Source organism: Gadus macrocephalus, chromosome 11 (genome assembly GCF_031168955.1).
Source record: "Gadus macrocephalus chromosome 11, ASM3116895v1".
NCBI classification, from domain to species: Eukaryota; Metazoa; Chordata; class Actinopteri; order Gadiformes; family Gadidae; genus Gadus; species Gadus macrocephalus.
Window position 1 is genome coordinate 4675921 of NC_082392.1, and position 25029 is coordinate 4700949.

The 25029-nt window shown below is 43.5% G+C and overlaps 4 protein-coding genes and 1 long non-coding RNA gene across 5 annotated transcripts; 1 reads left to right on the plus strand and 4 right to left on the minus strand.

The window, feature by feature from the left end:
• Nucleotides 1-1590: 1590 nt before the first annotated feature.
• Nucleotides 1591-4138, minus strand: LOC132467699 (cell division cycle protein 20 homolog B-like). Its single transcript, XM_060065192.1, has 3 exons — nucleotides 3890-4138; nucleotides 3289-3414; nucleotides 1591-2969 (listed from the first exon to the last, which is right to left on the minus strand). Exons 1-3 carry the CDS (start codon nucleotides 3911-3913, stop codon nucleotides 2580-2582), a joined length of 540 nt encoding a protein of 179 aa, XP_059921175.1. The 5' UTR covers nucleotides 3914-4138; the 3' UTR covers nucleotides 1591-2579.
• A 1581-nt stretch (nucleotides 4139-5719) lies between these two features.
• LOC132467700 (uncharacterized) lies at nucleotides 5720-9742 on the minus strand. The gene is made up of 4 exons (XR_009528059.1): nucleotides 9470-9742; nucleotides 6458-6686; nucleotides 6147-6259; nucleotides 5720-5976 (listed from the first exon to the last, which is right to left on the minus strand). It is a non-coding gene; the product is annotated as an uncharacterized LOC132467700 (long non-coding RNA).
• Nucleotides 6844-8280, plus strand: gpx8 (glutathione peroxidase 8 (putative)). Its single transcript, XM_060065191.1, has 3 exons — nucleotides 6844-7068; nucleotides 7234-7495; nucleotides 7688-8280. Exons 1-3 carry the CDS (start codon nucleotides 6862-6864, stop codon nucleotides 7849-7851), a joined length of 633 nt encoding a protein of 210 aa, XP_059921174.1. The 5' UTR covers nucleotides 6844-6861; the 3' UTR covers nucleotides 7852-8280.
• Nucleotides 9743-12298: 2556 nt separating the features above from the next.
• On the minus strand, nucleotides 12299-15258 carry mcidas (multiciliate differentiation and DNA synthesis associated cell cycle protein). Its single transcript, XM_060065286.1, has 7 exons — nucleotides 14966-15258; nucleotides 14795-14870; nucleotides 14596-14681; nucleotides 14038-14098; nucleotides 13693-13925; nucleotides 13295-13405; nucleotides 12299-13152 (listed from the first exon to the last, which is right to left on the minus strand). Exons 1-7 carry the CDS (start codon nucleotides 15041-15043, stop codon nucleotides 12697-12699), a joined length of 1101 nt encoding a protein of 366 aa, XP_059921269.1. The 5' UTR covers nucleotides 15044-15258; the 3' UTR covers nucleotides 12299-12696.
• Nucleotides 15259-16066: 808 nt separating this feature from the next.
• Nucleotides 16067-18908, minus strand: LOC132468428 (cyclin-O protein B). The gene is made up of 3 exons (XM_060066182.1): nucleotides 17888-18908; nucleotides 17448-17633; nucleotides 16067-17154 (listed from the first exon to the last, which is right to left on the minus strand). The coding sequence occupies exons 1-3, from the start codon at nucleotides 18341-18343 to the stop codon at nucleotides 16477-16479; spliced, it is 1320 nt and encodes a 439-aa protein (XP_059922165.1). The 5' UTR covers nucleotides 18344-18908; the 3' UTR covers nucleotides 16067-16476.
• Between the last annotated feature and the right edge of the window lie 6121 nt (nucleotides 18909-25029).

The window sequence follows — 25029 nt, forward strand, 5'->3', positions numbered from 1 at the left end:
AGTGTCAAACCGTGCGATCTGTGCGCATATTGGTGAGACTGGAAAAGCTGTCATATTCTTAGTTATCACAGACAATTTTTAACAATAAATGTTCTGTACGGAGCTCCTTAAGGGACAATAGGGAGAAAGCTCCCGGACAGAACCTTAGATGGAAGTCGTGCTTAGTGACAAATCACGACAAATACTTCCAATTGATATGCATGAGTTTGAAAATTGTGCTTTTTGACACGAACATTTAGAAATACGTGTACCTGATCACGTTTCAATAGATTAAATAACGTGACAATGTCACCTATTTTCGCGAGCCCGGGATGCCTGTACGCCGGCCATTATCGCCCGATGAAATATTCTTCGTCATATCTATCAAACCAAACATCCTTCACATTCGCCGAACGACGATTATGAAAGTAAAATGCACATTTCTCGCTAAAAATGTTTACATAAACACTTTTAATGGTTTAACTATGCTAAAATATCATATTTTCCACCCAGGATAAAAAGTATGTCCGCCATTTTCACAGAAGAATATCCTAAAAACTATCCAATAGGAAAGATGCTCACAGCGTCTATTAGAGACGTAGTGAGGCACCCCCCATTCCGTATGCAGAAGACGCCGAAGGGTACCTTTACCGTCACCGAGCGAATAAAAAGGGTACCTTTCCCGTCAGTCACCGACGCTAAAGGGCCTTTGCCAACAGTCGGTATTTGACGTTCTCGGAGTGAGACTGTGTTGGGTCAGCACCTGTGTGGGCACGCACGGACAACCCCTGGCTCCTGGCTGTGTGGCGCAATAGGGCCGGCCGCAGCTCTGCGCACAGCTCCAGTAATACTGGCCTGGGGAAACGAAATCGGCTCATGAGCCAATCATCATCATTTGCGAGTAAGTCCTCGCGTTCCCTATATATACGTTCCCTTCGGATTTGACCATTTGCGATGTCCTCTAACAACGCTAACGCAGCCATTTTTAAAAAAATTTCTTCATCCATTGCGCATGCTTTTATAGCCACCCATATAATTGCAAGGTGTGTTAATCGTTCATTAGTGTGTCTCTGATGTGCAAATCACTCTGATGAGTCATGGTTTTCACCTTTTTTCCCAGTTTCCCAGCGTCACCTCTAAGTGTCGCCAAAGGAACAATAGCTGTAGAAACGTGCGTACGACAGCTCTGGAACTGGCGTGGGGACCGCACATTTTTACGGTCATTTCACGTTTTGTACATCTGAACGTGAGCGTGGAAAAGGACGTACGCCACGTTTTTGTGCGTACGCAACCTTAGTACATGAGGCCCCTGGGGCTTGGCTAGTCGAGTTTCTCTGTTTTTCTACGTTTTGCGTCAGAGTTGCGTCCAAGTCGACGTTGTTCGCCTAATTTGAAACGCCAACTGACATGGCATGTGTTATACGACATTGCTTATTGTAATGCTCACAACAGTTACACAACAAGGGTACTAAAACCGTAACCGTGGGGATAACACGCACCCCCCTTTCCTAAAACACGAATCACATCAGAAACAGTGGGCTCGTTAAGACACACACAGACACACACACTCACAAACACATGCACCTGTACACACACACACACACAGACACACACTCACAAACACATGCACCTATACACACAGACACACACACACACACACACACACACACACACGCACACAAACATCCTTTGTTATCACACCAACATCATGCGGTAGGTTTTTTTTTTTCTAAATGGCATTTCCTGGTCTATGAAAGACAAGGACAAGCGTTAGCAAGGCAGGTTGATTTATATAGCACCCGTCAAACACACATTATTTTACGAGTACGAGAGTACAGAGTTTATTTTGAACAATTAGAACATTACAAAAAATACAAAACAACAAAATAAATTGCTTTATCGCTTATGACCACACGTAATTGTTTATGTACAGATAATAAATAGCATCCATTTGTCAGGGGGGGGGGGGTGCGTGTTGATGAATGCTGTGTGTTGTCTCATTTGTGTACGTGTAACTGTTTAATGTCATATGTTGTCTTATTTGCGTTTATGTCTTATTGGTGTATGTTGTCTTATTTTTGTTTAGGTCAAATGTAGTATGTTGTCTTATTTGCGCATATGCCTAATTGTTTTCTATATGTCTATCCGTTTGTTGTATAATTCATAAAATAAAAAACGTATCACAAAAAAAAGAACCCTTCCACTATAAATGAGCTCTGCAAGGCCCGCACCATGGGTTCTTGGTTTGGACCTCCCGAGAGAGGTTCTTCTGGTCAGACTTTGCATGTTCCAGTCTGGTTCATGTGGTTCCACATCTTCCACAGCATGATACAGATTATCTTAGTTAAGCCTTCCTGCTTGTGTTCCAAAGCAGGGAGGCATACACTTTATCTTGTGCATGCCCTTTGCAAATTAGTTTGTATCCATGTGATATACTTTCAAGTGTTGCAGTCGATACTTGGAAGTATGGTTTCGTTAAGTCAGCTCCAATAATAAAGTACTTGTGCAACAGAAGGCCCAGTAGTGCCATGCAGTTTGAGGTCTGCCTCCTCGACAGTGAGCTCTCCCCTCAGGGGAAGAGCTGTGTGCCTAGTGGAGGTCTACAGGCTCCAGACGTGAACACGTTCGTCTGCTCCGGCAGAGAAAAGCCTGGAAGCAGAGGCTGGACTCATGGCCAAGTGCAGGACTCGGTCTGTGTGACCTGGAAGAACAAACAATAAAAGTGTGTTTTTTGATTCCTCACTGAGTTTTGGATACCTTACCTCAGAAGAGGTCTCATCCACCAAATGTCCAACTAGGACCCTGAAACAAACCATTAGTGGGTCTGGGCTGTCGATCGGAACACGGACCAGGATTTCCCTACCTTTCAGCTGGTGGCTCCTGTCCAGGGAGGTTGGATTGTCAGCAGCCCAGCAGCTGATGTTGTGGTGGGGGAGACCGTGACCACACACCAGTGACCTCTTCTCCTCCGCCCACAGCAGGGAACAGATCTGAAGAGAAGCGCTCAGCTGCATTAAATTGAATGTTGATTCAGATAAGATAAAGATGCTACTTTTTTGATCCTAGATGGGAAATTCAATAGCAATTGAGAACAGAAAAGTAAAACTACAAAAATATGCAGAAAATATGTCTATACACAATACAGAGGCAATGGTCTGGATAGGAGCAAGTTATTCAAAGTTTTTCCTGGAAGTCTTCACCAATCTCCGTATACATATACACCAATACACACTAATGTATGTGCCAAGTGGAAGCCCAGAATCATCCACAAACTTGGTTTTATATTGTCCTCATGTCTCATGTGTCTACCTGGGAGTTTGTTGCGTAAGAGTTGACGCATGAGGCTGATTGGGCGTCCCATATTCTCAGCTCTCCGTCCCGCCAGCCTCCTCCTGTAGCAATCACATGCCGTTGCCACGGACACCATCCCATCGCCTGTGCACACATAAATATGTGTGGATACACAACAGACACACACGCGCACACACACACATACACACACATTCACACACACACACACACACACACACACACACACACACACACACACGTACACAGACAACCCCATACGCATTCAGAGAGATATGCATGAACTAAGTTTATGAATCCCATCAAAAAGAGGTGTATTCATCATTGTTTCACGCTCTAATCATCATTAGCATGGGCTAGCTCATTACACACATGCAGCGGGGGAACAGAGAAGGAATATCCACTCAAGCTAAAACGCACATCTTTGAAGGCAGAAGAAGTAAAAAAAAAAAACTAGTTTTATTGTTATGACGGAATGTTTTGATAAATCTGGGCCACACACACACATCCACGTAGATATAAAAAAACAAAAACAAAAGCAAGTCAGGACTCGGCCTACCGGCTCCCCGGGGCCTCCGGTTCTCCTCCCGGGGGGCCTCACCTTGACGGCGCTGGGCTGCTTCATCGTCACCAGGGGAGGTCGCAGCGGCTTGGCCGTCTGGCCCGCCGCCGCCGCCGCGACGTCCCCGTCCCAGACGGAGAGACGGCCGTCCTTGGAGCCGCTGGCCAGCCGGTCCTCTCCGGGGGACCACTGCAGGCTGCACACGCCGGCCTGCTGGTCCGCCGCGCCCACCAGGGCAGTGGGGACCCGCGGGTCGTGGTGGTGGATGCGTCCCAGAACAGACCCACTTCATCCATGTCGGGGGGGGGGGACATATGGTGATGATGTGATTATTGTGAAACCTCACCATGTGACACAGTCAGGAAACTGCAACAAATAACAACGAGCAAAAGAAGTCTCTTTGAATGACTATCTTAGTGCAGCTTCTAGGTGACAGAATTGGTTTCAGAGAAATGTTTTGAGCTAGAACATTTGCCGCATCGTAACTGTGATAGGATATGGTCAAAAGAAGAAAGACGAAAAGTCAAACACAATCTGTCTCAGGTTCATAGGTACACACGCGCACACGCACAATGCATCGACACACGTGCACACAAATACTCTAACCTGCTGAGAAGGTTCTGCTTCCAGGAAAGCGCGCCCACCCCGGACAGATGCGGCCTCAAACACCCCAGGGTGATCGTTGTCTCTACATCCCACAGCTGAACAGTCACAAGAGACAGAAACACGTCACGAGGTTGACACCAGATGACCACAAACCACTTTCAGAAGTCAGTTCACACGCCAGCCCCTTACCTACCCTGCTACCGAAGATGATTGTGCATATTCTATTTGCAATAAGGAGGAGAATAAGGAAAATAAACTATAGATATGCAGCCCCCTTTTAAAACAAGGTTTGTAAAAGTGCTTTGACGTGCGGAATGATCTAACCTGTATCAGCCCCTGCCTGGTCCCGATGCTCAGCAGTCTGCCGTCTACACTCCAGCAGAGAGAGGAGACGGGCTGCCTCGGCCGCCCGGCCCGCCCAGGCAGGCTGCGTGGGGCTGAGCCTCGTGCTGGATGCACGTGCCCCTCCAGGGACTGTGTTTCTGAGTTCCACAGATAGACGTCGGAGCCCAGGGCCAGGGCGATCAAACCAGTGCAGCTACAGGCCAGGAGGTTTGAGTCTGTAAAGAGAGAGATTGAAAAAAGGAAAATAAACCCAGTATATACATGTGTTTGTACCCAATTGAATGTGGCCCTCAATTACATTTCCTGCTTGTTGAAGATGAACTCTCATGTCGGTTTGGTTCTGCGGTAATTCTACATTATTTTTCAGTTAGACCACTGAAACTATGGTGTGGGACTTTGAGAAGCAGAGAAACACTCCCAAATACTGCTGTGTCATAAACAAGACAATGTGAACTGTTGACCGGTTTTACACACGGTATATCAACCTAATTTACCTCCTGGGATTAATAAAGCACACCTTTTGTAGACCAATCGTCAATATCAAGGCTTATTTTTAAGGAACACAGTGTGTGTATTATATACAGTTTTAAAGGAACATGGCTTGTGTACTATGGCTCGGTGCAAGGCAGTTTCAAAGTAACGTGAGATGTGTATGATTGCCCAGTGCTAGATCGTTCTAAAAGAACATGGTGTGTGCATTATGGTCGGGTGCAAGGACAGGTGACATAACAAAGCAGCCTGGCACTGGTCTCTTACAGTAGTCGTTGAGCAGCGAGGGAGCAGCTAATTTCATGGCCGCCTTGCTCTGTGGCTCAAGAGACTCTCGACTCAGTACTGCGAAGGGCTGGAGGGGAGGGCCGCCATTTTGGTTCCATCCTGCAATAGAACATAAACCTGTCTTTCTTACTTTTGATAGACTGATGTACTGTGTGCATGATTGTGTGTGTGTGTGTGTGTGTGTGTGTGTGTGTGTGTGTGTGTGTGTGTGTGTGTGTGTGTGTGTGTGTGTGTGTGTGTGTGTGTGAATCTGTGGGTGCCTGTGTGAATGAGTGTGTGTGTGAGTCTGTGCATGTTAGAGAGGGTGTGAGGTGTTTGTGTCTGCACGCATTTGTGTGCAGTGCAAGATTACCATCAGTGTTTGTGTTTCCCTCTTCTGCTACAGCCCACAGCCAGCCCTGTGAAAAATTGTGTTAGTGTTGTTTTTGTGGTTGTCATCATCATCATCATCATCATCATCATCATCATCATCATCATCGTCATCATCATCATCATCCTTATCATCCTCATCATCATCGTTACCGTCCGTCATGTTATCAAATTAGCTCTCTCAATCTTCTGCACACACCTTCTTTGTGGCATTGCTTGCTTCGGGCCTGCTTCGTATAGAGAAGACGGGTGGCGGGATAGGTGGTTTGTCAGTACGACTCTTCAAATCAGCTTCAACTTCCACCTCTGCACCTAGAAGCATTGGTTTTCTTTATTTGTTTTGTTTTGTGTTTTGCATAATTTATGCGTTTTATGAGCAGAAAAAAATACATTGCACTCAATATATAATATCAATATGTAATTTATATAATATATACAATGTAAATATTAATTTATATCATTATTGCCTGTATATTAAATAATGAAAGGAAATAAATTATACTAAAACACCTTGCAGACTTTTATTTGTGACGTCTTGTGTTGTTTCTGTTGTTGAATCCCTCGGTGGAGAGTCCATGGCCAACCTTTGACGGACTGTGTCGAACTCATAGCAGGGAGAACAGCACCGCCCAGTGGCTAACGGAGTACTGGCCAGCGGTGCTCCATCACTTCCGTGACCCCGGCAAATTCTTCTCCGGAAACGTTTGTAACACGCGTGATTCGATGGTGGATTATTTATCTAAAATAAAACGAAAGGATACAATGAAAAATGTTTGTTGATACATAGTTAGATAGTACTTTGATTTAGGAAGTATAGCTAATTTACGAGGTCCTAGCATGTGAAATCTGATCCCGAACAGGCTCGCTGCAATATGACGTAAAGCCCCTTTTTTAAGGAGATTTACTCCTCCAACATGGAGGCTCTGGGGGGCTACCCTACGAAGTCGTCTAAAGTCAAAGTAAATAGGTACACGGTCCTTTTAAGCATGACAGTTGGCGTTGGCTGTTTATTTCTTCTTCAGACCAAATTGTTTACGCCGAGGAAACCAAAGGATTTTTATTCTTTCGAAGTCAAAGACGCAAAGGGGAGAACCGTTTCCTTGGAGAGGTACCGAGGAAAAGTAAGTTGGACCCTGCTTCCAACTATTTTAGTCGACATGCTTTAACTGTTCAGTTCATCATCACACATTGTACGTTCAGAACACAGATAGATGTGATCAATAGCCGAGTGTGGACGATGTTGGGTAACAGACATGTTGTTGTTGTTATTATTATGTTCTGCACAGGCGTCGTTGGTTGTCAACGTGGCGAGTCAGAGCGAGCAGACGGAGGAGAACTACCGTTCACTGCAAGAGCTCCACCGAGAGCTGGGCACGTCTCACTTTAACGTGCTGGCGTTTCCTTGTGGGCAGTTTGGCCTCACCGAGCCGTGGGGCACCCGGGAGATCGAAGCATTCGCCAAGTCCACCTATGGCGTGACCTTCCCCTTCTTCAGCAAGATCAAAATAATGGGCTCCGAGGCTGATCCTGCTTTTAAATTCCTCACAGGTCAGTTTATGGCGTTTATTTACCATGAGTCTAACACTTTTTGGTGTTTATCATTGCATTGAGTTGTTTAATTCTAATGGCATTTAGGCCTGGACTGGCTGCGATGGTTTGCGCTATAGGCCTATATATAATATAAATATATACAATATAAAATATTATTGATAACCAATGTTGAACGTTTTTTTTTCTCAGAATCTGCAAAGAAAAGCCCAAAGTGGAACTTCTGGAAGTATCTGGTCAGTCCGGAGGGGAAAGTGGTTAGATTCTGGCGAACGGAGGAGCCCATGGAGAGCGTGCGTCAAGATGCCGTGGCATTGGTGCGCGACATTATTCTCAAGAAAAGAGTTGAACTGTGACACTTTTTTTGTACTCCTTTGAATGACACCGGAGTGGAGTGGACATATTTGAAAGAGTGTATTTCCAGACAAAGAAATAGTCCTAGTGCTGAGGAACCTAGAAGTGTGCTAGACTCAAACCAGTAGCACGGAAATGTGTCAAAGGGTTCTCAGCGGTCATGTTGAAAGCATCAACAAGAACAATCTGGATGTGCATATGTTTATTGTGCTGATTGCAACGGTAAAGAGGTGCTCAGACACAGGAATCAGTTTCTTTTTGGTTTGTCAGTGTTCACCTAACCATGTGCTCATCCCCATCTCCTATAACCACTTTGTACACACAGTAGGCCTACAGCTGACTACATTTGGACCGGGAGAACCTTTGAAGATGTCCACCATGCCGAGTGGCGCTTATTCGAATTAATAAAACACATTTCTGTTAGTCTCTTATGATCTCTTCTAGTCTGCATTTTGACCGATTTTCAGAGTTTATCTATCTATCATAGATGTCAATTGACATGATTGATCGATGCATCTCTGTGCACCAGATCTGACCTTGAGGTGGAGGTCTGGTGTGTTGCATTGCTGTGTCGTTGGGGATCGAACCACAGACATCCAGGCAATCTGACTAGTGAAAATGTAAATCTTATTAAGAATAGAAATTCATGCTATTTCATTTTTTATTGTAAAAATGACATTTAAAAAAAAAAAAAAATCTTATCTTGTGGCATTAAAGATAGATAATACGAAGAATATAGAACTAGAAATTCTAAATACAACCAACAAAAAACATTGACCGACATTGTATGTATAGTCATTTGGTAGATTTTTTATTAGATTTCTATAACAAATAGAGCAAATCTCATTTCAAACGTTGCAAATTTTTCATTGTAAAAGGACTGTTGTTCAATATGAAGTGTTCCTCCTCATAACCTGTTGAAATCGGAGTGGCCTCAGTGGGAGGAGACAGCACCTTACTGGTTTCCATGGATAGTAGGAGGGCAGTAGCAGGTAAGCTGGCAAACACACAACAAACCAGCTAACAAGACACTGCCTTCCAGCCGACCCACTCTCAGCACTGCTTCCTGGACCAGTCCCGTCACTCCCTCAACTGGCTTTTGCAGTTGAAAGACCGCGGACATGTCTGAACTGAACTCAACGCATCAGATCAGATACGTCCTTAGTTGCACATTTTTACGTGTGACTGAGATATGCAGAAGGCCTGATAGGCCTCAAACGTTGTCGTGAGCATAATAGGGGGACTTGAAAACGTATAAATAGAGTGATGTAGTCTCAGGTAGCAAGTCAGGATCCAGAGCATTGTTAATTGACCAATAATACGTCAACTAACATTGCACTGCCTCCAAACCAGCCACAACTTAAAAAATAGAACATAAATTGACCAAGTGATTCCACACAGCTGCACAGACGTTATTGTTTTCAAGACGGACTTACAGATCTAGCTGGGATTTGATTGATCATGGGTGTTTTAACAAATGATGCGTCGGCAAAGGCAACAAGGAGTGTCTGACCGCTGCCATAAGCACTGCTCCAGTGCCACAACATACACTCCATCCTAGAAGTATTGAGTCCATTATTATACTGCGGTGTGGTGTTTATATAGAATGTAGACCCTCACCTTCTGGGCGGACAACTCCAAGGGACAGTGTTTCCTCTTTTCTACAAATTCTCCGCGAAGCATCCTTAGGTTTATTTTCTTCTTCCCATCCCAACAGGAGAAGGGAGATTTCAACAAGTCCTTGGTTCCCACCCAAAAGTCCGAATATAAAGTTGTTGACGGAAGAATCCCCATGCAATAGGCCTATACTCTAAAGTGAAATGCACGGCCTGCATTATTAACACACTTGGTTGCGCATGACATGCCATGCGCACCTGCTCTGCCTTCTCGTGGGCGATATCTGCCCCTAAATAAGCGCCCCGGGCGGACTGCAGCGCGGGAAGCGCATCTCGAGGCACGCCATTGGCGGTTCAAGGGCTTTAATGGGGGGATTGTGTGTTCTGTGATTTTCTTAGTGTTGTGAGTTCCCCTGGAAACTAACTTGGGAAAATGAAAGCAACGCAACGAAGTTAGATTTGCCATCGGTGTCATGTAACAGGACGCATGCCAAACAATCATAATAGAGTTTTAATTGTGGCTGCTTTTTTAGCAGGTGGCAACACTTTTTTTATTTCAAGTCGATTTGGATTGAGAACATACCAACATTAATATCATAACCAATACGATGAAGTGTAGCCTACTTTTATTATTTATAAATAAAAAATATATAATAAAAAAATCACAATAAGTCATAATCATTTAGTCGACCTGCTCACTTGTTATTGTCATAGCTATTTGTTACATTACCAATGTGGCATGTGTTTGGTTCTCTTATTATTTGATTGTAGGCCTAATTATAGGTGCCTTTTTTGGTGCCAGTAACAAAACGTTTGTGGTTGGTGAGCTATAGGTCTTATGTTTCCGCGGGCAATTCTACCCTTTGGTGCACGTCTAGTGGCCTCTATGGCGCTAAGTGGGTTGAACGGCGCGAGAGGGACGGAGTTTCGCCACCTGCCACTTCCATATGCACTACCACCCAGAGCTCGTGCCTGGCCCTCCCTAACAGGTGCACCACTCGATGATAATTAACAGATGCTTCCCATGTCACACACACACACACACACACACACACACACACACACACACACACACACACACACACACACACACACACACATTTGTAGGCATAATATTAATTGATTATGATTATTATTTTTTATTAATTTTGAAAAAGCTAAATGGCATGGTAAAGTCCAAAGAGGCGAGGCAAAACCACAGGTGCATTTAGACAAACACTTTTTTAGTAGCCTATTAGTCTCCATAGAAATGTAGGGTCTGTTGTTTCAATATTTTTGTTCTCTTCGCGCATTATTCCCCGAGGTTTGGCGGTAGCTTAACTGGTCAAATGTGTCATTCGCACACAGGGAGCTTAAACAAAGCCCATTAAAGGGCTCCCCATTTTCATTAGCCAGTGTTTAGCCAATGAGAAAAGAATGTGTTTCAGTGCCTCGAGACGCGCCCACGTAGCCAGGCTGAGGTTCCCTGCTTTACCAAGCGTCTTGTTTGCTTATCCTTGGTAACAAGGTTCTGACCGTTAACGGTAGGTATCTTTAGGACCAACGGCACGCATAACAAAGGCAGTTGATCACTACTTAGCCGACAACCAGCAGTACACGTGGAAATCCGTTGCTTTCACATTAAATGTTGGATTTAGGATCAATTTGATGTGCATGTAATTTGCAGATAGGTCTACTATTCAGCAGATAACTTGGTAATGGTAGGCCTCTATAGGCTATATGTAAGCTTATTCTTGGATTCAATTGCCCCCTATATCAAATAGGACCAAAATTACTGAATATAGCCTATAATTATTATATTTATTAATAGATTATTAAAGCATATTTTTCAGATTCAAGATTCCACTGTAAAATACTGGTTATAGTATTCATAATTATAATATTAACATCAGAACATCTATCGCTTATTCTGTGATGATTTAGTTCCGATTATGTGTCTATTTTTTAAGTTCCCTTGATTATACACACATCGCCACACGACAAGGCAGTGCTGTTATCACTATGTCTTTTAATACGATGTAAACAGGAACATCAAATCCATTAGAATTCAACTGCAAATGAATGCAGGGATTCTCAAGCTGGTTTTGTTCTGTATGTCCAGTGGTGTGGGTACAATACATCATGTTTTGAATGAGCTCCATCACACAGACTTACAATGACTGCAAATGAAAGTGTTCAAACATTAAAATGAATGGCCTGTCAATGAATAGCGTTTTCTTTTCTTCATCAGTGGCGTGTCAAGTCACCTCAGAGACAGCAGTGCTGTAGCGTCAAGTAAAAGGGACTGCGTCCTGTGAGCCCTCAGGTAAACAGAGTTAGTGAGTGCGTTTAAACAGGTGTCTGAATGAGGGTCTTCTGGTCGGTCTCATGTCATACGAACCTGCTCTCCACAGCTGACGTCACAAGAGAGGGAAAGGTTATGCAAAGGTCAGAGGGTCACTTCCTCTCTGTATTAGTTTAGGTATATTTCCTCAATGCTCTTGCTTGTTCTTTACTTACTTCTACCACTTGCAATATAATACCAACTATTAGTATGACAGGCATTTGTGCGAACTGTTCCTGGAGAAAATCGTAATCAACCCTTAGCTGAAGCATAAAATCAATCAAAAAGTTTACTAAATTGAATAGGACCTGACGCCCAAGAAGCAAATAAACACTAGACAACTAGTATTACCTTAGACAATTGTTTTGTACAAAGGAATAAACTTTATGTCAACCAAATGCTAGCAATGTTATTGATTTCCAGCAATTCCTTTGTTCAGATTCAACACCAGTCTTCCTTGCTAATAAAAAATGAGACACGATACAAGCATATCTAAAAATATATAATTTATTTGAAAAAAATAAAATAATACAGAGTGAGAAATTCATGACATTGTTGCGTGCGCCATTGTTTGTCAGTGTTGTCAAATGTGTGCCCTGAAGGATTGCAACATGTGAGGTATGTAAACAGGAACACAATGTAAACAAATGCTTAGGCAGTATTATTTACTTGGCTGAGTGACAGCTCTGAGTTGTTAGCTTAGCAGGCTACCTCAGAAAGAGCTTGTTGAATCATTTACAGAAATAATGGCAGCTTATTAGAAACCCATAAGCAGTAGTCGCCCACCCACTCTCTCCGCGTGCCATGGCTCCATTTCTCTGCAGCATTACGGTACACTTCAGTCCCCCGACCACGTATAATTGATACATTTGGATGTCTTGTCATATCTTGGCTTAAACTGTCTGGTCTCAGCTCTGGTTGGGTACCCAGCGAAAACGATATCCTCCGGTCTGAGTCCTTGATGTGAAAGCATGTCCATGGGGAAACACCTGGGTCTTTATGGTGCAGTGGTCCTGAATGGACGTTCTGAAGGACGAGTCGCAGCCCGAGTCGGTTCCGTCCGCGCTCACGCCGGCTCCTCCGGAGCCCTCGGCGACGGAGGTCTGCAGGCCTGCAAAGGCCCCGTACATGCACACGTGGTCGGAGGCCCGCGGCTCTCCAGGTCCAACGGCGCCGCCGCCGTGGAGGACGGCGTTGCAGCGTGTGCTCATGTCCCTCAGGATGTCCTCCACCGAGCCCGAAGGCACACCTTCACCCTCTGCGTCCTCGCTCAGACGCTGCCTCTTGTGGGGACTGCTGGAGCTTTTGTCACAGGAAGGCAGCGCCGGCTCGTGCGTATAGGGGCCACTGACTGTCATCAGCCTCTGGGAGAGGAAGAGCAGCAACACACACGGCATGTTTAATGGTGTAATGGGGGTGATGTATATGGATGATTCTCGTTTGGCATGAGGGTTAAGTCACGGAGTGGACTGATACGTGTTGAGGGTTTTCGGAGCAGTTTCTCACCTCCAGCACTAAGGCCAGGTGCTTGGCTCGGCTGGCCAGCTCTCTCAGGTGACCGTTCCTCTCTTGCAGAGACTCCACCTCTTCCTGTTTACTATGTAGAGTCTCGTGGAGCTGGAGGGCAATTCAGAACAGTACATGTTTCAGTATTCAGATTGTCGATAACTCTGCACAATGTGGGCGTCCTCTCTCTGGGTAAACGGTCCACAACTGCCGGCTTACGGCCTATTTTAATCCAATATGAGCACGATATGTTTTGTTTTGTGCAAAAGATGAATGGAAAATAGCTGAAGGACGGAATGGGATGACCCCCCCCCCCTCCCCTGATGAATACATTCATAATAAATGTTAAAAATTCAAAGCAATTCATTCATTCATTCATCATTATAACCACTATTTACCCGATGGTTGACTTGTGCGGAGTGGTCTAAGAGCCAGCCTTGGTGCTTGGCCATGCCCCTCCAGGAAGCTCCATCCTGGGCACTGTGGTGGCCCGGCTCCGGGGAGTGGGGGGCAGCTGTGGGGCTGCCCTGAGGAGGGGAGTCTTGTCGAGGTGTGAGGGGGGGGATTATGCAGCCCTGGAAGGGGACCAGCCCCACCGGAGATAGGCTGCTATCCAATGTACCAGGAGACTCTGAGGGAGAACGACAATGGATGAATCAGTGATCTGTATACCTTCTACTTACTACTGCAGCAACTGCTGCTACCACTGAAAGGGTGCTTCGGTCTACGGTTCTTCCTCTCACCTGCCATGAAATCGAGCGCATACTCTCCAAAGTATTGCTCATCTCCATCGGACTCGTTCACCTGTGGTTGAGAAGAAACACTGTGATTAATTTGAGTCCAATATGAAACATACTGCCAAACGGCAAAACATTGTTGTCACAGAAACATTCATGCTCTATTTAACTCTACCTGGTAATCCCACAAGGACCAAGAGCAGTAATGAAGATCTCTGGAGAAAAACGCCTTGCTTTCCATTGTGGAATTAGTCTTGTCGTGTGGTCACGCAGTCGGAAACAAGAGTGGTTCTTTTGACCGTCTGATGAATTGAGCCTTTAAGGCAGTTTGTTGACATAACTTGTGAGGTTGAACGAATTAGGGGAAACGTGGCACGAGCACGCTGCGCTGCGATACGTGCAGAATGCCATCACTCCGTGTCACGCGTCAAACATTAACCTCGTCTACTTCCACTTTTTTTCAACTACGTCCGTTTAGCATCCAACACTCTAACCGCCCTTTTCTATAAGAAATATCTCGTCATAATTATGTAATTATTATTTACCAAAGGAAATTGTCCATACCTGTGACTGTGAGCCAAGAGAGTCACTCTCCATGTGCAGGACAGATGCGCAATCATCCAGATCATCCCATGCAATTGTTGCAAATGCTGTAGAAGAAGACCCAATGTTAGTCAATAATTAGTCCTACGCATTTTCTATTCAATGCATCAGAACAGCATATATGCTTCTTGTGAGACACATGGCTTTTGTGTTTGTTTACCTTGCTCTACGACGCATTGCATCTTGTCGACGAACACTGGCTCCGGACTGCTGCTCCTCGGCATCAACACCATACCCTGCGAGTAAAACAGCATCTCAGCAACAATATAACAGCAATCGTTGTTTCATTCAAGATATGCCGTTGGAGAGAAGATGAAGCCCTGTAGCATACCTTTTTCTTTGCTCTCCTGCAAAGTGGACCCATTTTGTTCGGGCAAATACTGCAAAGTGATTTTCTCTCCTTTTGCATCTTAATAAATCAGTGTGTTGCGACAGAGAACCGGAGGACGACTGGGGAAGTAAAAGGTGTTTTTTAAAGTTAATATAGTCGACATTTTCCCGGTTCATGTGGCTGAGTGCCGCGGCCCCACGTTTTCAGGCCAATCAGCGTGTTTGAATGCGTCTCCAGGGAGTGAGTGTGTGTGCGTCCTCGGAGATATGTGTGCAGCATAACGGTTTTCCTGGTCCGGTGTGGAGTGGGACCGCGCAAAGTCGCGCCACTACACCAGGTGCCACTCACCGCCGTGCGCTTAGGGAACACATTTTTGGTGACAAATGTTGGCGCGCTATGCGAATGAATTTCGTAAGGAAGACGTTTGTTATTAAGAAGGGATAGGCTTCATCGGCAACGTGTGCGTTAATGTTGATTTACTATTTGTTTAAAGTGCATGACCTCGATTGATTACGAATAGGAAAAGGAAATGGCAAAGAGCAATTACTGCAGACAGTTCGACAAACAATCGTGACAAATGTCTGTTTGTACGCAAACACGAGCGTGTCTGTTTGGCCCTCGACGCTGAATGCACCTGTGTGGTCGTCAGTTTGACAGCTCTAGTCTGTATGCATTTCTGTCTATATATATATTTTTTTTTTATGAATAAACGTGGATTGATACATTATTGACGTAACATGACTTTATTTGACAAAATATGCATTGGTGACAGGACATGACAATGGCTACTAATAGGATAAACATTATTGGACGTCTATGCAGTAGCCAATATAACAAACACTAAAATGCTAAATATTCAGAGCATGAGAAAATCAGAATGAGATATCGCTTACACCAATATTTGAAAATAAAAAGTTTACTTATTTTTCTTCAACCCCAACCTCCCCTCTGGATTTATTTTTATTTACTCGATCACAATAATAATAATAATAATAATAAATGTTATTTATAATGCAGTTTATATTCAAGAATCTCAAAGTGCTTCAGAGAAAAAAAAAACTATTAAAAGGGGGAACCTCAAAGAAAGTTTAGCTAACAATAACATGAACATATTATTTTTCTTGAAATGCTATTTAGTTTCATTAATAACATTCAAGTGAAGCGATAGGCTCTCAGTTTTTTATTGCATTACATTTCATTTATTGAATTTTCATAATTGGGATTTGCATACAAAACTACAAAATTCATGAATGGTTAGCAAAATTGTATAGAAAATAAATAAATTCAACAACTCTAGAACAAAAGCTATTCAAACTCACATCAACAATTACGAAAACATCTATGAGGTATATGGATATTTCAACACAACAAAGTACCCTTTACTTCATAAAGCCTCCCTCAGATGTTTGTAAACATTGAGACTGCAGTGTATTTCCTCATTTCCTAAGGTTTAACATGAATAATCATTGAAATACTGGATGGCAGCGTTGACATCGTGAGACGCATCGATCTCATGACGTCGTCAACATTGCCTGAATCGTCTCTCGGTTGAGCGACACCAGCAGCTTCAAGTTCTCTGTGCACTCCAGGGCGAGGTTCTGTCTGCGGCTGGTCCTGCCGTCCAGACCCCCCGGCTCCTCTGGCCCAAAGCCCTCCGCTGAGTGCCCAGGGCCGTCGCCCGACTCGTCAGGCGTGCAGTCCATCCGTAACTGCTCACCCTCTGAGAGCTCGCCCTCAGATGTTCCCGAGAGTGTCCCCTTCTCTGACGGGATGAGGTCATGTGTGCAGCTCATGCGCGCGTTGGGTTCTTCCGGCTCCCCCCCGGCCGCCAGGAGCTCTAGGGAGAGTCTCATCGCGCAGGCGGCCGTCAGGGAGGGCAGGTACCTGTTGAAGGCGTAGTCCGCCAGACTCAGCTCGCATATCCTCCTGGCGAGGTCGCTGCGTCGCGGGGAGCGTCTCATCTCCCTGCGGGCTGACGGTGATCCGCTGCCCGCGCCGACGACCGACGGCCGACGGCCGGCCTCACTGCAGAGGATGTTGTACTCCAGGAAGAAGGCCAGGGTGGGGGCGGCCAGGCGGAAGTGGAGCCGCAGCAGGATGAGGCACTCCAGGTTGCAGAGCTGCTGCTTGGAGAAGGCATGGCAACACAGGCCCAGGAGCTGGCTGATCCGCGGGGAGAACACCTCCACCTAGGGGAGGGGTCAGGGGTTAGCAGGTAACACTTAGGGGGAAGAGGTTCAGGCTTATGGGGCTAGGGGATTAGGGTTCGGCAGGTAAGGGGTCAGGGGTCAAAGGATAGGAGGTTAGGGGATAGGGGTCAGGGGTAAATGGGTTAGGGTTAGTTTAATAGTTAGGGTTGAGGGTTAGTGGGTCAGTGGAAGGATTAGGGGGTTAGGGGTGAGGGGGAGATGGAAGATGAATACAATTAGACAGGGAGGGTGAAGTGCATCAACAACACGTGTAAAATCATGCACTCACACACCTGTTTACTAGCTAGTAGCAGAGCGGTGACCCCCAGGAGCTGGAAGCAGTCAGCAGCAACAGCCGTAGACGCCAGGAACCGGTCCATGATGTTCACTGCTAGGCAGCAGCACTCGAAGGACAGGCGGAAGTACTTGTGCACAGGGATGAGCCAGCTCACCAGCTTACAGCGCGCCTCTGGAGTCACCTGCATGGACACATTCAATGACACAGTACAGTTAATATCTAGACTGCATGGGATATTCACACGGAACTCAGATAGGATTATGGATTTTCAGTCAAGATTTTGGTTCTAACATAATTTCGTTATTTGTAATTTCATTGTACGAAGGACAAAATAAGCTTATAGGCTATATTATTACAGTGCAGTGGAACAATAACTGCTCAAAATATATCACAAAACATCGTCTAACATCACACTCTTTTAGCGTCTTGGCCCACCTGTGGCTGGCGCGCCAAGCACTTGGGGAGATGGAACTGCGTCTCGTTGTCCTTCTGTATCTTGTACCCGATGCTCCCGTAGTGCTGGTGCCAGGTGAGCAAGCCGAGCTGTCCCGCGGAAGACGGACCCTCACCTGATAATACAACAGTCCCAACAGGGCTCTGGGCGCTTAAATCCTCCTCGATACCTGAATCGCTCAGTCTCGACGTGATTGTCTGTTTTCTGTGTCTCTTTGCTTTCTTTTGAATCGGCGAGCGAGTTTTGTTTTGAAATGCACTACGGTAATTTTTCGGCGATTGTTTGTAAACTACCGCAGGAGTCGCGTTAGGTGTGTTGTTCGCCATTGACACCATTTTCTTATCCTTTTTTTTTTTAGAAAGAAAAAAAAAGTGTTTGCCCCGTCTGCATGCGCTGGCTGAACTGCCGATGTGTAATCCACACCCGGGCCCTACCATTACACATTCAATGACACGTGACGCTTTCCCGGGGTTCAGCCCGCTCGCAGTCTCACACCGAGCAGCATGCCCGGCGTTGCCGGGGCAACGAACTCATTATATTTGAGTTGTGACCGCAGTCTGAGAAATCAGGTAGACTGCTGCCAAATCCTCCTGTTTTTATGAGCGACGTACCGTGGCGTAACTGCATTCGTCCAGGGCAATGCTAGCCACAAAGCTCGTCTAGGGCGCATCACTTAAATCCAACAATTGTTTCTTGCATACCTGCAGCGTGTTTGCAATCGATACAAATAAAATCTGTCACACAATAAGCTGTATTCACTTCCCACTACCACAACCATACTGCTGCTGCTGAAATTACACAGTAGCCTACTATTGGTAAGGTACAAATGTAGAGATGTTAATCTTTGTGAGAATATTTATTTAAAAGTAGGCTACAGTATGAACATTGCTTTTGGCAACCAAGTCATACCCGCATGTTAAATAACCTGACTAAACTATTCAACATTCCACAATAAAACCATTTCGGCCGAGAATAATTTCACCCTTTATTTTTTTATATATATATATATATATATATATATATATATATATATATATATATATATATATATATCGCTGATTCTTGAGAGTCGGGACAAAACATGTCCTACATAGAAAAGTCTACTTTATATCAAAAATGAAGAAATTCATCATGATTGACATACTTACAAATTTAAATCTAAAGGAATTGTATATACCTATGTGATTTTTAGAATATATTTTTTTATCTTTTTGGGGAAAATTTGTTTAAATGTATGGTCTGTGGTTAGAAGGTCAATGTTATTGCACTTGTCCTCAGCAAGAGGTCAAAATGTTGACCATCCCAAAAAACTTTTAAAAAAGCTCTACAATTGTGAAAACATATATATCAAATAAAAAAGAAGGGGGGAAAAATATAAAAAAAATGCATGAAGTGAACGTCAAACAATATTTTCCATAAAAATCTGCCTATCAAAGTTGTGTCCTCAGTTTCTGTCAACTCCGTCAGATTTTCTCATAAGCCACAATAAATCAGGAAATAGCATGGTCAGCTATATCCCTGAGGACCCCTTTTCATCTCCCTGCCTGTGGTGAATGCAACACTACCACACATGCTCTGGTATGTTTTACATTTTTTGATATTTTAGACAATCAATGTCAATATTCCTTTGGTCACAGCTGGACCATGTCAATACCATCTTTCTGTTAAGATACTTTTTTTAAACCATAGAAGATTGAATTTAAGCATTTTAGTGTGGTTATTGGGACACTTAGCAACTGAGGAAAAACTAGCTAGCTGCCGTGTACAATACACGTTTTGGCGGGAAAATACATGCCCTTACGTCAACTCCGTCAGACGTCAAATCCGTCAGGTTCTATGTCTGACGGAGTTGACCTATAAGCTGACACAGAGTTGACAAATCCCCCAAAACCTCTTAATGTGCTAATATAATATCATTTTTGAATATAGTAAAGGGTTAAAATGTTATTTCAGGGTTTTATTTACACATAAATGTACATACATAGCATAGCATGCATTACATTATTTAACCATACGCATCTGACTTGTAGAGAATGGGCAGGCAGTGGTCTACTTATTATTGTATAACGTGTAACTTTCCCAGCACATATATCTCTGTCTCTACTAGGGCTGTAACGATACACAAATTCACGATTCGGTTTGTATCACGATTTTTGACCCACGGTTCGATACATCCCACGATTCTTTTAAATTTAAAAAGCATTTTATTTAAACAACACTTAAATACCAATTATCTTAATGTAACATTTAATAACAAATAATTTGGAACACTGAACAGATTTGAACCGAAATAATACTATTAAAGTATAGCTAAATTAATAAAGAAATAACCAAAGATTGCAGTTGGAGGATGCTTTTTGCTGGTAGGCATAATAGGGCCCCTTTAACTGTTTGGTTGGTTTATTCAAATATCCTTATTAGCGCTTCTTATTAGGCTAGCTTAAATAATGACATAATCAGGCCGTATAGAATGCAACATGTTTAATAGCCTAACTTTCAATAGATGAGGAAAAACATGAACGTCGCAATAACAAGGCATATAGTGTTACGAGTAGCATATGTGTGCGGGAGAATGGCAGTGTGCGTATGCGTGTGTGAGTGACGTCAGCGAGTGAGTGGACGAGCGAGGAGAGCGAGCGGTAGCGCGTGTGTCTAGTGAAGAAGCGAACGAGTCCGGTAGAATAAAGTACCCATCCTGTCAATAATCGGTGGCCGCTTCATTCCGACCTATAAGCAGACAAACTGCCAGTCAAATCACACAAAACAATAGAGACAGGATCACACAGGCAATTTTTTTCGCGCTTGGCCAACTCTGGATAAATGTCGTTCATATCGCATATGAGGACTTCGACGGCTGTGGAGAAATGCAATCCTCCGTAGCCACGGAGAGCTGTGATCACAGAGAGGGCATCTCGTCACATATTTATGGCATCGATAGGAGGGGGCGCTGTCAGCAGACTATTATTTAGACAAATTATTAGCAAATTTCAATCGGACAATTTGACCGAAGAGTTAGAAAGGACATATCGCGCTTCTGCCTTCTCACACCGCGAGACAGGATCGTGGCTTTGAGTATCGCGATTTTCGGTTTGATACGCGTATCGTTACAGCCCTAGTCTCTACATATATATGTAGAGACAGAGATAGAGAGAGAGATGAGAAGCCAGTGTGTAGATTTTCATAATATCTGGTTATGAAAACTACATCCCGCACCTTGAGGATTTTACATCCATCCATCCATCAATCAATCATGTCAAGTAAATAGAAATCTGATTCTATAGTCTTATTTAAGTAAAAATTTTATTATTTCAATTTGTATTGTAGGAAAGCATGGCTAGACAGAAATTGTCAGTTGAGGAGCAAAGGAGAAGAAATAGAGAGTACCAACGAAAGAGAAGGGAAAAATTGAACAGTGACCAAGAGAGCAAACATGCTATGCAAGAGAAGGAAAGACAAAGGTGGAAGAAGAGAGTTACAGACAAAAAAGTAATACAAATAGACGACATGGGAGACAGGGCAAAGAGGAATTGGAGAAAGTATTGGAGAGAGGCACAGAAAAGGTCCAGACAGAAAAGATCCAATGAAGATGCAGTGCTGGAGGCTCACACCCCTCCAGATAGTCAGCAAGATCAGAATATTCAAGAATACAATGCCAGACAAAGCAGACAGTCTCTCAGGCAGGAAAGGGAGAGAAGTAAAACGAGAAAAAGGCATTCAAGAGAAATAAAAACTTTGAAAGAGAAGATTAAGAAGGTAACAAAGCAACGAAACAAACTGAGAAAAAGAATATGTCGAGGAAGAAAGGCTACAATTAAAACACCACTTGACTCCCCAGGAACAGAAACAAAGAAGATGCTATCAGGAAGCAAAATTAGGAATCCAAAAATCAAGAAAGCCCTTCTATTCCACAACATCCTAAGAAGAGAGCTGAAGAAAAACAAACAAACTCCTGGGCCACGGCGTCAGGAACCAGCACTAAGTGTGTCATCAGGCAAGATTCTAAAAAAGTATCGTCTCCTTCACCAAATCCACCAGTTTGGGATAACCTACAAGTTAATGAGAGGAAAGAAACAGACAAAGAAAAAGCCAACATTCCTAAAGGGTATAACAGAGACTGTTAAGGATTTCTTCCTGAACTCTGCACATGTGACCACTGATAAGACTGACACCATCACTAGGAATAAGATTAAGCAGCAGAGAATGATCCTGACAGACTCCATGATCAACCTCCACACTGATTTCCTCATTAGGAACCCCACTGTGAAGCTGAGCTATTCTTCTTTCTGTACTCTGAAGCCATTCTATATTACAGCACCAAAAGCATCTGATCGAAAGACATGTCTGTGTCAAAAGCATGAAAATGCATACTTAATGCTCGAGGTCCTGAGAATGTCTGGTGTTGTGAAGTCAAACAAACTGGATGAGAGTTTTCAATTTGTTTGTTGCTCTCCAGCAAGTGAGGCCTGCCTTCTTCGCACCTGCTCACGATGTCTAAACAAAGGTACAGTTACAACCCAAGAGCAAGACAAAATCCATGTTCAGTGGAAGCAGTGGGAGAGAGTTCAAGAAGACACAGTCAATGGAATCCACATCAACACTAAACTCGTCCAACACAGTGGCAGTCTTTCAGAGCTCATCAAACTCTATGAGCAAATACTCAGAAATGAAACCACAACACATGTGTGTTTAGTGCAAAACCAGTCAAAAGCATACAGAAACACAATTGAGACTTGTGAAGAAAGTACAGCAATTGTTCACGTTGACTTTTCAGAATCCTGGAGATGCAAGTATCAATCTGAAGTACAGGCCTGCCATTTTGGACAAAATCTGCCACAGATAACGCACATGGATCCAGTCCTAAAATATATCAAAACGAGATATCCGCAGGTTACCACCGTGCACTTTTGGTCTGATGGTCCAAGTAAACAGTATAAGAACAAGAAGAATTTTTTCCTTCTGTCTTGTATCCCCCCCTACACTGGGGTTTGAAAGAGCAACATGGAACTTCTTCCCCACTTCCCATGGTAAGGGGGCACCAGACGGCATTGGCGGTACAGTGAAAAGAACAGCTGACAACCTGGTCCTGAGAGGAAATGATATGACAGATGGACACACATTCTTTGAAAAGGTCTCAAACAGTCTGAAGAGCGTTCAGCTGTACCACGTTGCAGAAGAAGACATGCAAAGATACGATACACTTCTCATGCATCCTCTCAAACAGGTTCCCTCAACAAGACAAATACATCAGGTCATCCCACATGATAACAGGATCCACCACAGACAACTATCCTGCTTTTGCAGCAAGACGTTGGTTTGCCAGTGCTTCTGCCCAGCTACCTTCTATTTCCATGGCTACCCAGAGAAACAGCACAGTGATACAAGGAGGGCAGCGAAGAAAAGACCTTTGGCCATGTTGTTGGAGGAAATGGAAAAAGAGATGGAAGGGGAGATGGAAGAGGATCTGGAAGATGTGATGGAGGAGTTGGATGAGGAGCTTCTGAAAGGTCCCGAGGGTACTGTGACAGTTACGACTGTTAGCAGCCTTAATAATGGAGACTGGCTAGCAGTAGTATATGATGGCCACTGGTGGCTAGCCAAGACCATTGCTGTGGATACTGAGCATCACGATGTGAAAGTGGAGTTTCTGCATCCCCATGGTCCAACAGCAAATTATCAGCCTAAGCTTCTCACAAAGGATGTCTGTTTCTGCCCAGTTGAAGACATCATAGTGAAACTAATGGGAAATGCATCACCAGTCAAATTAAGAACACGAGAGATCTACAGCATAGCCCCTGATGTGATGGACTTCATAGAGCGTGAGCATGTCCGACGCCTGTTGCTCAAGGCACAAGTGCACAAGTGCGGGTTAGACAAAAATGAAATCTTAAGTAAGCTAATTTAACCTGATTCTAAGCTACAGATTTTGTGTTGCAGGATTGTTGTTAAGGAATGTCAATTTAAGATCACACCCAGTATGAAGTAGGCAGTGCAGGGCAATAACACATCCAACACACCCAGCCACACACGCACCCAGCCACACACACACGCACACACATGTGCACACACATACACACACACACACACATACACACACAAACACACACACACACGCCACTTTAAAAAAGAAATTCATGATGAAGACCAAGTAGATGACTACTGACAAAGGAGGAGAGGAAGAGGAGAGGAGGAAGTGGTGTAGGGGAGGTAGATAATAACAGAGGGGGAGGAGGGACCCTGGTTTCCCTTATTGTTTTTTTGATAGTTGGAAACGGTGTATGTGCAATATGTTTATTATAATTTGCTTTACAGTAAGTTCAATACTCTAATAACAAGGAGTAGTTTTAGTAGTAGTGTTTAAAAAGCACATTTGTTCAATAATCAGCAATGCACACACATTTTTTTGTCAACACCATCAGTTTTTTGTCAACACCGTCAGATCTTCGTCAACAGTGTCAGACCTATGTTTTTGTTAATTTTTTGGTGAAAAAAAAATTCTTCCTTCAGTTTATGTTGTTTTTGTAATAAAGGACCATCTGATCTACATCCTCTTGTGTCTTATTTATTTAAGGAATTTGTTTTTACAATATTGAAATTAAAAAGAAGTTTGAAAATGCAAATATTTAGAAATGCTGGGTTTTCAGAATAGTGGGAAATCACAACTTAAGTTTATATATTGTATTTTATTACATATCAGAGTTACTAAACACTATTACAACATACTTCAGAACTTTAGATTCTTGTTGGATTGAAAGAATTAACATTTTATACTTTTTAGTGTGTCTGATGGAGTTGACACAAATCTAGTTCTGGAGGGAAACATGTTTATTTGTTAAAAGTGTGTTTTTATTCAGAACCTGTTCCTTTGCATGGTTAAATAGCTAATACCTTTCTCTGCAGAAACATATAACTCTAATAGATATAGTGTGCATTTAAAAAAAAAGTTTTTTAAAACGTGTTTTGTCCCGACTCAAGAATCAGTGATATATATATATATATATATATATATATATATATATATAGGCCTATGTACGATACATTTTTATATACATGTATAATCCAAAGGTAAATAAAAAAAGTTCCAGAGTTACTCTCTGAGAAGTTTAACCCTGTCTCTGAAACGAGA

What these genes read in the sequence shown, in the direction of transcription:
- LOC132467699 (XM_060065192.1), bottom strand. Translation starts at nt 3,913, where the DNA reads ATGAAGCAGCCCAGCGCCGTCAAG. An exon ending in AGCAGCCCAGCGCCGTCAAG is followed by an intron (nt 3,415 to 3,889) that starts GTGAGGCCCCCC and finishes ATGTGTGCACAG; the next exon opens with GCGATGGGATGGTGTCCGTG. An exon ending in CTTACGCAACAAACTCCCAG is followed by an intron (nt 2,970 to 3,288) that starts GTAGACACATGA and finishes GCTTCTCTTCAG; the next exon opens with ATCTGTTCCCTGCTGTGGGC.
- gpx8 (XM_060065191.1), top strand. Translation starts at nt 6,862, where the DNA reads ATGGAGGCTCTGGGGGGCTACCCTACGAAGTCGTCTAAAGTCAAAGTA. An exon ending in TGGAGAGGTACCGAGGAAAA is followed by an intron (nt 7,069 to 7,233) that starts GTAAGTTGGACC and finishes TGTTCTGCACAG; the next exon opens with GCGTCGTTGGTTGTCAACGT. An exon ending in TGCTTTTAAATTCCTCACAG is followed by an intron (nt 7,496 to 7,687) that starts GTCAGTTTATGG and finishes TTTTTTTCTCAG; the next exon opens with AATCTGCAAAGAAAAGCCCA.
- mcidas (XM_060065286.1), bottom strand. Translation starts at nt 15,043, where the DNA reads ATGCAAAAGGAGAGAAAATCACTTTGCAGTATTTGCCCGAACAAAATG. An exon ending in GCAATGCGTCGTAGAGCAAG is followed by an intron (nt 14,682 to 14,794) that starts GTAAACAAACAC and finishes CTTCTTCTACAG; the next exon opens with CATTTGCAACAATTGCATGG. An exon ending in TGCGCTCGATTTCATGGCAG is followed by an intron (nt 13,926 to 14,037) that starts GTGAGAGGAAGA and finishes GTTCTCCCTCAG; the next exon opens with AGTCTCCTGGTACATTGGAT.
- LOC132468428 (XM_060066182.1), bottom strand. Translation starts at nt 18,343, where the DNA reads ATGGTAGGGCCCGGGTGTGGATTACACATCGGCAGTTCAGCCAGCGCA. An exon ending in GCTTGGCGCGCCAGCCACAG is followed by an intron (nt 17,634 to 17,887) that starts GTGGGCCAAGAC and finishes GTGTCCATGCAG; the next exon opens with GTGACTCCAGAGGCGCGCTG. An exon ending in TGCTACTAGCTAGTAAACAG is followed by an intron (nt 17,155 to 17,447) that starts GTGTGTGAGTGC and finishes CCCCTCCCCTAG; the next exon opens with GTGGAGGTGTTCTCCCCGCG.